This window comes from Hipposideros armiger, unplaced genomic scaffold, assembly GCF_001890085.2.
Source record: "Hipposideros armiger isolate ML-2016 unplaced genomic scaffold, ASM189008v1 scaffold_747, whole genome shotgun sequence".
Lineage (NCBI taxonomy): Eukaryota > Metazoa > Chordata > Mammalia > Chiroptera > Hipposideridae > Hipposideros > Hipposideros armiger.
Genome location: NW_017732097.1, coordinates 521,126 through 535,555, shown reverse-complemented (window position 1 = coordinate 535,555; position 14,430 = coordinate 521,126). Strand labels below are relative to the sequence as shown.

Genomic DNA, 14,430 nt, shown 5'->3' with positions numbered 1-14,430 from the left:
GTACATGTTTGGTACAAACACAGCCATCATAGGTCTCACTACATAGTACACATCAGCAATGATGTAACTTTAAAAAAATATTTTAATATTAAATATTTAATATTAAATATGTAATATAAATAATTAAATATTAACATTTAAATATTTAATAATATTTAATATTTTTAATATTTTGAACCTTGTTTGGTTGAATCTGTGGATGCAGAACTCATGAATACAGACGAGAGACATACAATTCCTTTCTCTATGTTACAATGCTTCCTTCAATAGCACTGTGAAGCAGGTACTATTATCATGCCCATTTTATAAATGAGGAAAGTAAGGCATAAAAGGAACACTTGAAGATCACAAGATTAATAAGCAGTATGGTTAGAAGTTGAGCTGTTTTCCTCCATATAGTACTGGCTCCAAGTTTGGGGCAGTAAAGTTGATAATATGCGAATGGTGAATATAGTGCAAGAAGTACTGGAATGGCTGATTGAAAGTCCTGCTTTACAAGCTTCACTTTACATACAAGTTTTAACTTAGAGGTTATAAATAAAAGGTTTGTAGTCTTATACATGTTAGTTTAAATACTATATCTGTCATGGGTGTGTATTTTTGGTCAAATAATCTTACCTCCTTAAACCTCAGTTTTCTCATTCATAACGCAGGCATAACAACTACCTCATAAGGTTGTAGATATACTAGACTAAATTGAGGTTATATAATATACTTTAAGTTGTTAGAATAATTAGTGGCACAGGGTAAATAATAATAAAAAATAGTATCTGATATTATCGGGAGGCAATATTATTTATTATTTAAGTTAGGGCTTTGGACAGAACTGAGTTTCAAGATTAGTTCCATGTTACTTTGGAGAAGTTACATCTGTGAAACAGGGATGACCATACAGGTAGGGAGTTGAAATGAAATACTGTATTTTGCCATGTATAATGCACATTTTTTTGCCCAAATTTGTGAGGGAAAAATAAGGATGGGCATTATACATGGGTAGTACTAATTCCGTATCTATATAAAAGTTTTAAATTCTTTTATTTATAGTTATGAGTTAAAAGTGTAACTCTAGAAATCAGTAACGATATCCGTATGCAAAATAGTACCCTGGAAACCGATAATCGGTTTTGTTGAATTTAACAACGAACTTACAACAACGAAGCATTCTTGGCCTTCCATGAGTAAACATTGTAAATTTGTTACTGGTACATAAAATCTCTTGTATCTTCTATCTGTTCTTGTGTTTTGTAATTATTTATTTATTACATAAAATTTCTAGTACCATAATATGTTTAAAAATAAATGCTAAAATTCCTTTATAATACAAAAAACAAGTACCTAAATGTAAACAAATAAAAACTTGAATTAAAAAGTTCAAATGAAAGATTTTTTTCCCCTGAAAGTTTGGGACAAAAATGTGGGTGTACAGTATACATGGGAGCACAATATACACGGCAAAATACAGTACTACAGTTACACGTCTAACCCAATTCTTGGCATTTATTCTGCTTGGTATTTTCTGAGCTTCCTAGTTCTGTGGTTTAATGTCTGACATTAATTTTGGGAAATTTTCACTCATTACTTTAATTTTTCTTCTGTTTCTTTCTTCTCCTTCTGGAATTCCTATTACACATATGTAGTTGTCCCACAGTTCTTGTGTGTTCTGTTTTTCTCTTTGTTTTGCAGATTTGAGGTTTCTATTGAGATATCTTCAAGTTCAGAAACTCTTTCCTCAGCCATGTTCATCTACTAATAATCCCATCAAAGGCCTACTACGTATCTGTTACATTGTTTTTGATCTCTAGCATTTCTTTTTGGTTCTTTCTTAGAATTTCCATCTCTCTGCTTTTATTGTTCTCATATGCTGTCTATTTTTTCCATTTAGAGCTCTTAACATATTAACTGTAGTTCTAAAACATTCCTGGTCTGATAATTCTAACATCCTTGCCATGTCTGTTTCTGGTTCTGATGTTTGCTCTGTCTCTTTAAATGTGTTTTTTGCCTTTTAGTATGTCTTGCAATTTTGTTCTTAATAGCCAACATGATGTAGTGGGTAAAAGGAACTTCTGTAAATAAGCCTCCGGTGGTGTGGTGGAAAGGTGTGGGAGAGGGGAAGTGTTCCATGGTCTTATGATCAGGCCTCCATCTTTAGTGAGCTACATCTCTGGATGGTGACATTCATGTGTGCTTCTCAGTCCCCTCCCCACATCCCCATTCAGTGGGACAGGAGTGTTAAAGGGGCCTGGAGCTGGGTACTTCCCATTCCCTAGGTCAGTTAGGTGCTGAGACAACCCCAATAGGTTAGGCTTTGGAGAATAGTTTCTTCTGAGGGTACAACTTGTGGGGACGAGCAGAGTGCTCCGGTGTATTTCAAAATGGCTTCCCCCCCTCCCCCCTCTTTGCCAGAAGAACAAGTGGGTTTTGCTCAGATATTCACTATGAGAACCTGGTTGAGTTCCTGGAGGTGAAATTCACAACAGTGTGGGGGCACCTTGACTGGCTCTGCATGGACTCTTTACCTCTCAGACGTGTCCATGCTAAGCCTCCAGTCCTTTGTCAATCACAGGTCCCATTTCCTCCCCCTGGCCCTAGTTCCTGTAGTGGTTTGTGCTTGTGGGTTTTGCCCTGGAAAGTTGTGATTCTCTGTATTCACTTGTCAGTGTTTTCCACTTTGGGGCAGAGGTTTGTCCTATGACCTTACTTCTCTTACAAATCTAAAGAGAATTGTTGATTTTTCAGTTTGTTCAGCGTTTTACTTGTTGTTAGGACAGAGTGGCAACTTCCAGTCTCTTACGTGCCTTACTGGAAACCGGAAGTGTAGCCCAGTTCTTGACACCAGTTTGTCCTCACTCAACACTGATATAAGCTTTTATTTGATTTGTAGTTATGTTGGACCCGCAACTGCAGCACACAGTTTTTATGCTAATGTTAATCTTTTGTACCAGATTATTTCTTTGATCAATATTGTAACTTATTTACAATGTAAAGCCAGTAGGATTTCTATAGGAATTATACATTATAAAGACTGAGAGTATATAGTTTATTATTATGATGCAATAAATGAACTCAAATTAAGTAGGTGGCGACTACTGCTTAATTGAAGAGGCCTCCATGCAAAACAAGTAAGAGTACAGTAAGCAGTGCAAACCGGTACTTTGTCATGGCATCTAAAATGCTTATTAGCATTTTAGCCAATTAGCTCAGTTGGTAAGAGCCCAGTGCTTATAACACCAAGGTTGCCGGTTTGATCCCCACGTGGACCACTGAGATGCGCCCTCCACAACTAGATTGAAACAACTACTTGACTTGGGGCTGATGGGTCTTGGAAACGCACACTGTTCCCCCCCAAAATAATAAAATTAAATTAAAAAATAAAAATAAATAAATAAAAGGCTTATGGTAAAATCCATGCTGAAGATACACAGAAATATACTGACTATATATACTTCCTTGATGTATTATTATTATTCATACCACTTCCCTTGTATATCTTCTAACTACAAAATAGATGACCTATTTACCAGAGACATCTACAGTGTGTGGGGGTGGGAAGAATGTGGGGGTTAAGGCTGCATGGAGGAGTTGTTGCCACACAATATTATCATAGCTACTTGTGAAATTCTCTTCATGCATAAGTGCCTTAGGGGAAATGATAAAAAACAATAGCATCAGCATGACACATTTTGTTATTGTTGGTTGTACCGCACTGACAGTTAGCTGCCATGCTGTGCGGCATCCACGTTAGACTGTTTCCAGTGTCAGAAGGTCCTTAGCATGTTGCTACACAGCAACTCATTCTGCAGCAGATACCAAAGAAGTAGTAGGCAAGTAGAAATTAGAGAGGAAAACTCGACCACTTATTATTTCTATATCTGCTAAATAGCAAGAGCTTTATTGTAGTTGCCCTTGAAATTAGTAAGTACCCAAGTTACAATTTAAAAAAGGATATTGCTATAGGACTGAAAGATAGCATAACTCTGTGTCATTATTTCCACTGAGCATTTCAAAAGTGTGTGAATTGTGGGCTTAACATAAAACAGGTTACCTCAGAGAAACAATAAACTTTCCTTTAGCAAATAATAGAATCTGAGAAGATACAACAGGATAGCACCTTTTGATTGGAAGAAGGAAAGAGAAAAGTAGGGAATAATTAGAGCCAGTCCCACTGAGGAAGTCATCCAGGAAACTTCACATAGACACTGGGAATCTGTGGGAAGAGAGGCTACACAGGACAAGAAAAGGCTTCCTTGTTTGGCTTGGAGCTGACCCTGAGAACCAGTGAGATTTAAAAGGTAGTGTGAAAACAATAAAAGAAAAAAGAAGGGAAAGGGGGTCCTTGATAATCCCAGATGCAGAGGCCCATGTGAGAGACCAGGAGAGTGTCTGGAAGCCTAAAAGAGCCAGGAGTTTCCCCATGCTGCTGACATCCCCCAATTTTATGGTAGTGTTGCCAGACAAAAGACTAGGCTTGCATTTTCATGCATGTGAAAAAAATACATATATTTAAACACTTTAATCACTCTCAATACATCCATATGCTATGAGGCATCTCTGAAGAAAGAATGACTGGGAGTGGAGGGAGTGAATTATTTATACGAAGAAAAAATGCAATGTGTAGCTCACGCCCCAGGCTCAATCCAGTATATGCCCTTCGATGAGAATGACAGAGTCTGCTGCACTACTTCATTGGCATTTCTCTCACATTTTGAGAGGTTAAAGCACATAGTTGATATCTTGAAAATTCTATGTGCTTATTTTGCGGGGCTACAGTATTAGTATATTTGAACTTACATTTGTTCTTATGTTGTTTGTCAATTGCCTGCTATTAAACCTTCTTAATAGAAGTTTTATATACATGTCTATTAATGTCTATGACAATACCTACAAAATGTGATATTCCCATTTAATCAGCTTGTATCGAGTGCTCATTATGAGCCAGACAGTGTGCCACACATTAGCATAGAGAATTTATATCCTCCTTGTATCACTGCTCTGAGTTAGGCTTTAAAAAAATTATTTTGAAATAATTATAAATTCACAGGAAGTTGCAAAAAATAGCACAGAGAGGTCTCATGTATTCTTCACTCAGTGTTTCTTGGTGGTTACATCTTACAGTATGATATCAAATCCAGGAAGTTGACACTGATACAATGCTTGTGTATAGTTCTATGTCATTTTATCATGTGTGTAGATTTGTGTAACTACTGCACTCAAGGTACAAAACTATCTTATTACCACAAAGATGCCCCTTGTGCTACCCCTTTATGGTCATTCTGCTAACCCCTGGCAATTACTACTCTGTTCTATATCTTTGTAACTCTCTAATTTCAAGAATGTGATATAAATGGAATCATAGAATATGTGACTTTCTGAAACTGGAAGCTTCCACTCACCATAATTCCCTGAGGTCCATGCAAGCTGTTGCACATATTAATGGTTTGTCCTTTTTTGTTACTGTGTGGATGTCTAATACTTTGTTCACCTATGGCAGAAAATTTTACTTGTTTTCGTTTTGGCTATTACATGTAAAGCTGCTATGAACACTTGTGTACAGGTTTGTGTGATGTGTATGCTTGTGTGTTTGATAAAAGCTGAAATGGAGAAGATGAATAAATTGTTCAGAGCACTGAACAGGTGCCCCAAACCTAGATGTTTTTACTTTATCTCCTGTGCTCTTTCCAATGGTCCCATATTAACTGAAAACAAATTGTTCTTCAGACAGTGTAGAAAAGTTATGATTATATATTTGATTACTTCTTGATAAAAATACTGGTTTTAGAATAATATCTGCTCAAAGACTTGATTATCTTCAGCATCATGTGTGCACACTGATTCATTCATTTATTGACAAAAAGTATTGTTTTAGGTGCCTGGCCCCCTGCTGAGCATTGAAGCAAACACCTGCCCTATGAGGGCTTTTCCAAATGCTGTTTGTAGCATGGAGGGAGTTTGCTGTATGTTTGCTGGTAATAATAGTTTTAAATTTTAGTTGGAAAATGTTTACTCACAGACAATGTGACTGCTATAATAATATTTAACTGTGTATTCTTAAATTTACATTTACTGAAAGATTTGGGTTAATATATTTTGCGTATTTTTAGGAAAGCAATTGCTGAACACACATGCACAAATGTGCAGTCTAGTTTTGCCAGGTATGCAATTCAGGACTTCTTTCAAGTAGGGGTGAGGTTCAAATGGATTTTTATTTGTAGTTTGTTTGCAAATTAATGATTTTGTCTACTTATCTTATGTTCCTTTTCCCTAATAGCATGAAAAATTAATCAACCGTCCACAGAGTACCAAAAGAATTTCTGCAGATCCTTTAGGTAACAAATATTTACCATGTTATTATAACAGTGTTTTTTCCTCTTATATTTTATGTGAATCCTTTCTATAAAAAAAGGAGAATTTTTCAATTAAACAATCATTAGGTTTATGAGCCTAAAAAATGAGTTTTCCTTTGGAAGTCATGGATGAATAGACTTAAACATACTCAAATGTAGACATAATTCTGTTAAAATCTACAAGAACTATATGAACCTTATTAAGTATTGTTTTGCAAAGATAACTAGTAATTGCTTAGCTTGATAAATAGGCCACTACAGTTTGTTCTGAAATGTTGACTACTAGATTGTAAATCTTAAAGTGTGGTCAGTTCAAATCTACACTTGAGGGCAATAGACTTTAAATGAAAGCATACTGGTATGAAACCACAAAGGAAACCTGTGATATTTGATTATGGTTAAGGATAAAACAATTACATAACAATGATGCAGATTTAAGGTAGAATTTGACACTTTTTTCTATTTTAGCCTTTGAAACAATTCATTTTGTGGTGTTAATAGTTACTACAGCAGTAATTTATTGGTCTTCAAAAGATATAAGTGCATGTGTTTTACTATTGAGTCAGGACCCTCCCTTCCCCCACCCCCGATGACACAGCATTACATTCAGGGGTTAGTTACCTTTATGAATTTGTGCAGAAAATGTGCAGGCTTTACTGAATCACATTAGAAGGAAACAGGATGAGAATAAACCTTAGTGTTATAGACCCTCTCAAAGTCAATACAACTGTTTTCAAAGAGAGAGCAGGTGATACAGCAAAAACAAAACAAAAAAACCACCAAAGTCACCCCCCCAAAAAGAAAACCCCAAAAGTCAAACCCAATGAAAACAACAGCAGTAAATGAAAGCCCAGCAAGTTTGTTAACTTTTGAAGAATTTAGTGTTGAAATGATAGCATTCTCATTAGTGTTGTCACAACCACCAGAGAGCACAGGGTATCTTGATCTTTCCTCTGTGTCCTGAGAAGTCCCAGGTGGTTATGCAATGTGGTCTCTTAGGACCGATGCCATCTGAGCTGCTGCAGGAAGGATGATAGTAGATGAGATCAGAGCAAGATAAAACTATAAAAAGTTTTAAATGCTAAGTTTAGAAGCTTGGACAATAGTGTATAAGAGATTTATAAACAAAGAACAAATAAGATCAGATTAGACTGAAAACTTGTCTTTGTCAGTTGTGTGGAACCCTAAAGTCAGTCAAAACTGATAGCACGGATATGAGTTAGGACCCTGGTTCCTGCAATGCTCCAGAAAACAGAGGAGGGTGACAACTGAGATTGAATCAGTAAGCCTGGAAAGTGGGGAAAATAGCTGCGATAAGTTTAGAGTTAGGATGAATAGGACTTGGGTACACAGGATAAGAAATAGTCTGTGAGAAATCTGAATCATATTATATGTTTTAGCCTACTCAGTGGAGTGGTCACATTTACTAAGACAGTGAATGGAGTGAAAGATCCAGTGGAGTGAGGGAAAGCCCACAGTTGATTTTGGTTTGACAAATATTGATTTTGAATTGGCAGTGGTATACACTGAAAGATAATTAGGAGATGAATATCGCAAATGCCCGGGATTCAGGAAAACAAAGCCAAGGATGAAGATACAGTAGATGTGGGCTAGTTTACAAAGAGCAGATGGGTAAGGCAGTAAGAGCTGATGAACTCACTGAGGGGAGAGGGCAGAAAAAGAAAAGGCCTGAGACAGGAAGCAGTGATTCAGCAGTATCAGGAGGACAAGAGCCAGCAAAGGAGAAAGAGGTACGCGGCAGGAGAGGGAAGAGGAAAACCTGGGCAGGCCATGGATCTCAAGGGAAGGAGTAAAATGCTTTGTAAAATCAGAGGAGATGCAGGCTGGGAATCAGCTGTTGTAAGTAGTACTTAGGAGGGCTCCAGGACAACTGGAAAGGAAGGCCTCAACAGGGTTCTAAAAGAGGATGCAGAACCCTGAAAGCTAGGGTTTAAGGAGTGAGCTGGTAGTGGTGAACTTGAGGCAGCAAATTTACATCAAGCATTAAATGATTTTATGGTAAAGGGAAGGGGAGAGATAGTTTGAAAGAGTAGCAGAAGCAAAGAAAGAGGAGGCTCGAGAGCGTTTGTATTGTAAGAAGGGGGCAAGGACTTGTGGTGAGGAGGAGATTAAGGAACAGGTGTGAAAGGCAATTACTTGATGAAAAACGCTGTGGGGGATGGAATGTGGTAAATACAGAGTGAGATTTTGTAAGAAAATAATTTTGAAATGAAAACAAGGTTATGTGAACTCAGGTCAAATGGCTTGAGGTCAAGTGGGAGAAACAGGCCCTGGCTGAGTGAAAAGAATGAGCATGAGATTGGGGCTTCACGATGGTGGAACAGATCTGGGTCGTTGTTGTGGAAAATTTAAAACTGAGTTCAAGAAAAAGATTTTTTAATGGATTTGTAAGCTGCGAAGGGCTCAAATGGTATAACAAGCATAGAGTTTGTTGATCACATTTAGCATAGTTTCATAACCCTGAGCAGCCCAGTAGTTAAGTGCAGCGTGAGCAAAGCAGGATTGGGGATTGACAAATTGACAACAATGAAAGCTTAAGAGGACAACGGAGTTTAAGGGAGATGCAGGACCATCACTGATGTACATAGCTGGTCACTAGAAGCAGCATGGGTACAGGGGCATGCGAGGCCCAGTAGGGATGACTGAATACCATGAAGGAATCACGGTATTAGTGGTGATGGGGCAAGAAGCATATTAAGCAGGAGCAACGGGACAGAGGCTGTGGAAGTTTAGGAGGGAGTGGGTAGCAGTAATATTGAGAACCTGAGACCATGGAGGAGGAATAATTCGGGTTGATGATGAAACATGACAATTGGCCATAAGTCTGTTTATGGAGTCACACACAGGTCACTGATGGTGACAAGATGAAGGAAGCATGTGGACAGTAACATGACTGATTATCAACACGATTGCTGATGATGCTACCTGCTGATGGCAAGAGCCAGATTGTGTAAATGGGGGGAGGGAGGCCTACCCATGCAGCACGGACATCAAAATGGCTACACTGCATGATGGAAGCAGAATGTTGGTTTGAATGAGACAATGGAGAGCAAAGATGTGTTGGGTCCATTTCCTGAGTAGCCTTCAGTGAAAAGGTGGCATGATTCATAATGTAAAATAGGTGTAATTCGTGCGAGTAGGTAGATGGAAGGACTACTTGAGTAAAAGGTGGCAGACATAGAATTCTTAGTTCATACCAGACCAGGGAAACTGGTGCGGGGGTGAGCATGAGAGTGGGAGACAGTGATTGTGATGCAGGCTAGTACTGGCATATGGAAAGATAGAGCTATTAGGGTATAGGGGTTCACTGAGAGTGATGGGCCTAAGCTACACAATGAAAATAATAACAGAAAAGTGGAATCATAAGTTTTAGTGGTAGACAGGAGTCACAGGGTAAAGGAAGAGGTATGCTGAATATATAGGATATATTCAGAGGAGAGATCTGTGGTTCTAAATAGTCCAGAGTCCGGGGAAATGTTGGTGCAAAGAACCTTCCACAGAACTGCTCATCGGGTAGTGGATTTAGTGATGGTTTGTGTGTGTCTATAGGTGGAGGTGTGATGGTTTGTGTGTGTCTATAGGTGGAGGTGTGTGTGAGGACTGCCCAGCTGCTGTTATAATGCATGCATCAGATTAGGGCTATTTAAGAGAAGTCTATTTTGAACATAAAAATATCTTCTAACAGAGTGCTACTGAAAGTATGGTTGGAGACCCAGTGTCAACATCATCTGAGAGCTTTTAAAAATGCTAAGTTTTACCCCTACCCTAGTTCTACATAAACTATCTGGGGCAGAGCCTAAAAACTGGTTTTAATAAGCCCTCCAGATCTCAGGGAAGTAAAAATTTGAGAAGCATTTCTAACCTTCAGCAATAGGTGGTTTCCTCTGAAGACCTAGAAAGTCAAAGGCACTCCTGTCTACCTGGGTGGCCCCAAAACCTCCCTACAGCTCAGAGGCCAAACCAGGGAGCACTTAGGTTTCCAGACCAGGTGCAGAGGTTAGGTAAGCCCATCCCCCCAGGCAGAATCCTGACACTGAGTGTGCCATGTGTGACTGACAGGTGCCCTGTGGGACAACCTGCTCTACTGGCTGGCAGAGGAGCTCTCAGAAGAAAACGCCACGCGTCTCTACTCTTCCCTCCCTCTTCGCCGGAGCACCATTCAACTCATCAAACTGAAGCACCCAGATGACCTCACAGAACAGATCCACGAACTTCTCTGCTTCTGGAAAAAATCACTCCCAAACTCCACTGATAAACTCCGCCTTCTGGCCCGTCATCTCCGCAAGATCGGCAGGAATGATCTTTCCGAAGAGTTAAAGTTCAAGTGGGAAAATAAAGTTTTCACCGAACCACAGCAGTTGCTTGATAAGGCAGAGTAAAGCCGGGCTGCTCTTTTTTTTTTTTTTTTTTTAAGATTAAAAGGGTCATAGTTTTGTTTTTTGTTTTTTTTCTTCTGTAATAAATGTTTTAATTAAAAAGAGGCATTTAAATGTACCTGTGTTGCAACCCTTAAAGAATAACAATTTTAAAGTCCTTTTATTTAGAATTCAGTGTAAATAAGCATCCAATCTTAAATCATAAATTCAGTTTGTTTGTTTGTTTAAATGATGGGAAAGCTTTTGTTCTGTTACAGAAACTTCTCAGTGGCTTCTTTGCTGGGTAACCTGTAACTAGAGTGTGAGACTGAGTGACTGCAGTGCCTGCACTGCATTATAAATATTTCCATGTTAGGAAAGCCCTTCGTATTTTTCAAAGCCTTTTCATGTGTTCCTCATTTAAGAAACCACAGCGTTAGTTCTGAAACGTCACAGCGTCGTTTCAGAGAGGAAGGCCATCCCGAGGCACGAGGATTGCACTCTGCCTGTCCCCTACCATCTAAAGGGAGAGGAGTTAGAGAGGAGGGGAGCAACTAGCCTTTTGGTAGTGTCACCATGAAGCAGACTGGGCAAGAAAGGCCAGTGGTTGATGTCCAAACTGATGGAACATTGAGGCAAAAACAGTTGTCCACGCCATAACATTCAAACAGGTTTTTATCAAAATGTAGTATTTATGAGTGGGTAACAGGATGAGGGGTAAATTATTTTTACTTTGCTACTTAAAACTTTTGTCTTTTCCAATTTTTCCTCAAGGTGCTTTGTTTGTTTTCAATAAGGAAAACATCCCTCATTGGCCATTTGTTAGAGAAAAGCAAAAGCAGACCAGAGTGAGTACATGGCAGGGCAGATCTGGGAGGTTGAAGACAAAATGGGATCCAAGTCTTGTTATGCAAGAGAAAGAAAGAAAGCCAAGTCTCCTTGTGAATGGCTGGCTTCTTCACATATGCTGGTTCTTCTTAGTGTACCGATCGAATGTGGCTTTTTATTCCGGCTCAATCCTCATGAAGTAGCTATTGTGGCACTCATGAGTTTTACCATGATTTCTTCATATTTTTTTTATGTCAGTAACCCTCCTGTTATGCTTTTACTTTTTTTTTCAAATTTGGGCAACATAGCTGCAGTGTAGCTTTCAGTAGATGGCTTCTCTTAAAGAATAGATGGCTTATGGAGAATGTTTTCATTCACTTCCATCAACACTCTTCTAACACAGATCGAGATGGTGTGGTCTTCTCCATCTGAGCAGTAAATCTTACAGAGAGGCGCAAGTTCTGTTAGAAACTGTGCCCCCTGCTTAAATTTCCCAGACTTTGTTCTGAAGTCTGCTACAGTTTATTGATTTGATAGGAAACACTTTTAATTGTTTTTCCACTTTGTAGAACTAGACAAGACCCTGCCACAGTTATGACACATATTCTGTTAGAGTGCTGCAATAGACATTGGTCCTCACAGAATTTTCCTTTGACATCTGCTTTGTACCAGTGAGTGAAGTAGCCAACCATAATCCAGGGAACCACAGGCTCTGATGTCACCACCGGCTTGGTGGCCATAGCAACCTCTGGCTCAGCTACCTCTCCCTGGAAACCCAAGTGCTATCCTCCAGGCAGGTCCAGGAGCCATTGTTGGTTTGACGATTGTCAACATTGTACTAGCAGTTTCCAAGAAAGGCTGTTTGAAGTGAGGTGCTTTTGCGACAGAGGTGCTTTTGAGACATGTGTGAAGCACTAATCAGTTGACCAAAAGCATTTCTAGGTTTGAATGCTCCTTCATGGGCCAGTGACATGTTCCTCAAGCATGGCTGTCTTGGCTTCAGCTAAACTTAAGAGCATCTGTAATGGCGTGTGCTCTGCTCACCTTTCAACATTTGAAGTTACTTTCTAAGTGTAAAGGAAAGATGATATACAGAATCCCTTTTTTTTATTGTTAACTACAACAACAATGTAGACAACAGTACATTGTTATCTATCTAGCTAAAAATAAAATAGCTACCCAGGATTCCAAGTAACTAATTCTCCTTCTATGCATCCAATGGAGCCCACAGGTAACAATGCCAGATAAATTGGGCTGCAGAGGCCTGATGTTGATGATATCAAATCATTGTAAGAAAACAGACAAGCTCTAAATGAGTTAAAAATAGAATATTACTTCAGCCATTTAGTGTTTATAAATGTAGCCTGGAATAGGGAAAATCTCATATTTTATTATCAACGGAATAAGGCAAGTGCAGAGGAAATGAATTATCAATGAAATAATTCAGGGCCCTTTCACCCACATAGGAAACAAAAAAAACTACGTTTAAATCAGTCTTATACAAACCTTATCACATAAGCTCTACATGCTCATTGTTTTTTGAAAAAGTTAAACCCTCAGAAAACTAAAAGAAAAAAAAAGTATTTACCAAGGCCCATCTATCATTGATAATCCCTGTTAGTGTCTAGAGTATAAGCTCTGAGAATTTGGAAAACCTAAAGTGGCATGATATGAATGGGACGTTACATTAATTTTACCAATTGATTAACACAAAACCATTGGGACATTGACTTGAAAACAACAGTAGCCATTGGTTTCAGTTATTGAATACCAGGACATCAATGAAATTCCATGAAAAATTAAACATTTACATAGCTCTGAAATTTAAAGTCAAGATTCCCTTCCACAAATTAACCAGGGACTTACTTAAACATCTATTTGTTTATATATTGAAAAGGGAGATTCCAAGTTTCCAACACCTTCTTATTAAGAAACATTCATTAGTCAAGACTTTTATTATTTTTATACATTTCCAGAAAGGTACAATGTTTGTCACGTGTTCTTGAAATGCAGAAAACAGACTGAAATGTTCATTGTTTTTCTGACTACAAAATAACAAAACAGTAAAAAAAAATAAAATGTGCCTCTTATTCCAACACTAGAGATTGCTATTATAAACATTTTGGTGTACATTCTTCCAGTTTTTCTTTTTTCCTGGAAGCCAACATTTCTAGCTCTATGTACATAGATGCTTATAAACACACTTACCTATGTGCTCACATGTACACACATGCTAATACATATAAATCCATTCACACATGTCACCTCTCACTTTCATCTCCTTCTCACTCGCTTACACACATCTCACATCCCCTCTCCATGTCCACACACCCCAGAAGCCCTCACTCATACACACCCCACATGCTCCCACACACTTCTAACAAGTACATCCTTGAACACATATACATGTATACCCTCGACATACACAAACACAGACTCACATTCACCTGTGCATCTCCTCATGCACGCATCTTCTATCACTATCCCCCACCTCTGACACAAACACACTTATTCACACACAATCCCACACATACGTCCCTTACACACACAGCCTCTGATCCACTTGTATGAAGTGTGATCAAACAATATGGTGAATGTTTAAATAAAAAAAATTATTACAGTAAAAGACACATTGCCCTTAGTCCCCCTCAAAATATCCCCCCTCACTTAGAACATACTTATCCCATCGTTCTTGCCACTTTCCGAAGTAGTTCTGGAAGTCCTCTTTTGTGAGTGTCTCTAGTTGTGCTGTCGTGGTTGCCTCAATGTCCTGAATCATTTTGACTTTGGGGAAGAGCCAGAAGTCACATGGTGCTAGATCCGGTGAATAAGGTGGATGAGGATACACCATAATGTTTTTATTTGATAGAAATTGTACCAGAAGT

The 14,430-nt window shown here is 38.6% G+C and overlaps 1 protein-coding gene and 1 pseudogene across 1 annotated transcript in view; one reads left to right on the top strand and one right to left on the bottom strand.

Annotated features, from left to right (window-relative positions):
- DTHD1 (death domain containing 1) overlaps positions 1-10,747 on the top strand; it is a 58,972-nt gene extending 48,225 nt beyond the window's left edge. Inside the window, exons 9-10 of the mRNA XM_019628085.1 lie at positions 6,266-6,323; positions 10,422-10,747. Of these exons, the coding sequence (XP_019483630.1) occupies positions 6,266-6,323; positions 10,422-10,741 (378 nt within the window). The 3' untranslated portion in view covers positions 10,742-10,747. The remainder of the gene's footprint in view (positions 1-6,265; positions 6,324-10,421) is intronic.
- An 85-nt stretch (positions 10,748-10,832) lies between these two features.
- LOC109373859 (protein Simiate pseudogene) lies at positions 10,833-14,114 on the bottom strand (annotated as a pseudogene).
- Positions 14,115-14,430: the final 316 nt, after the last annotated feature.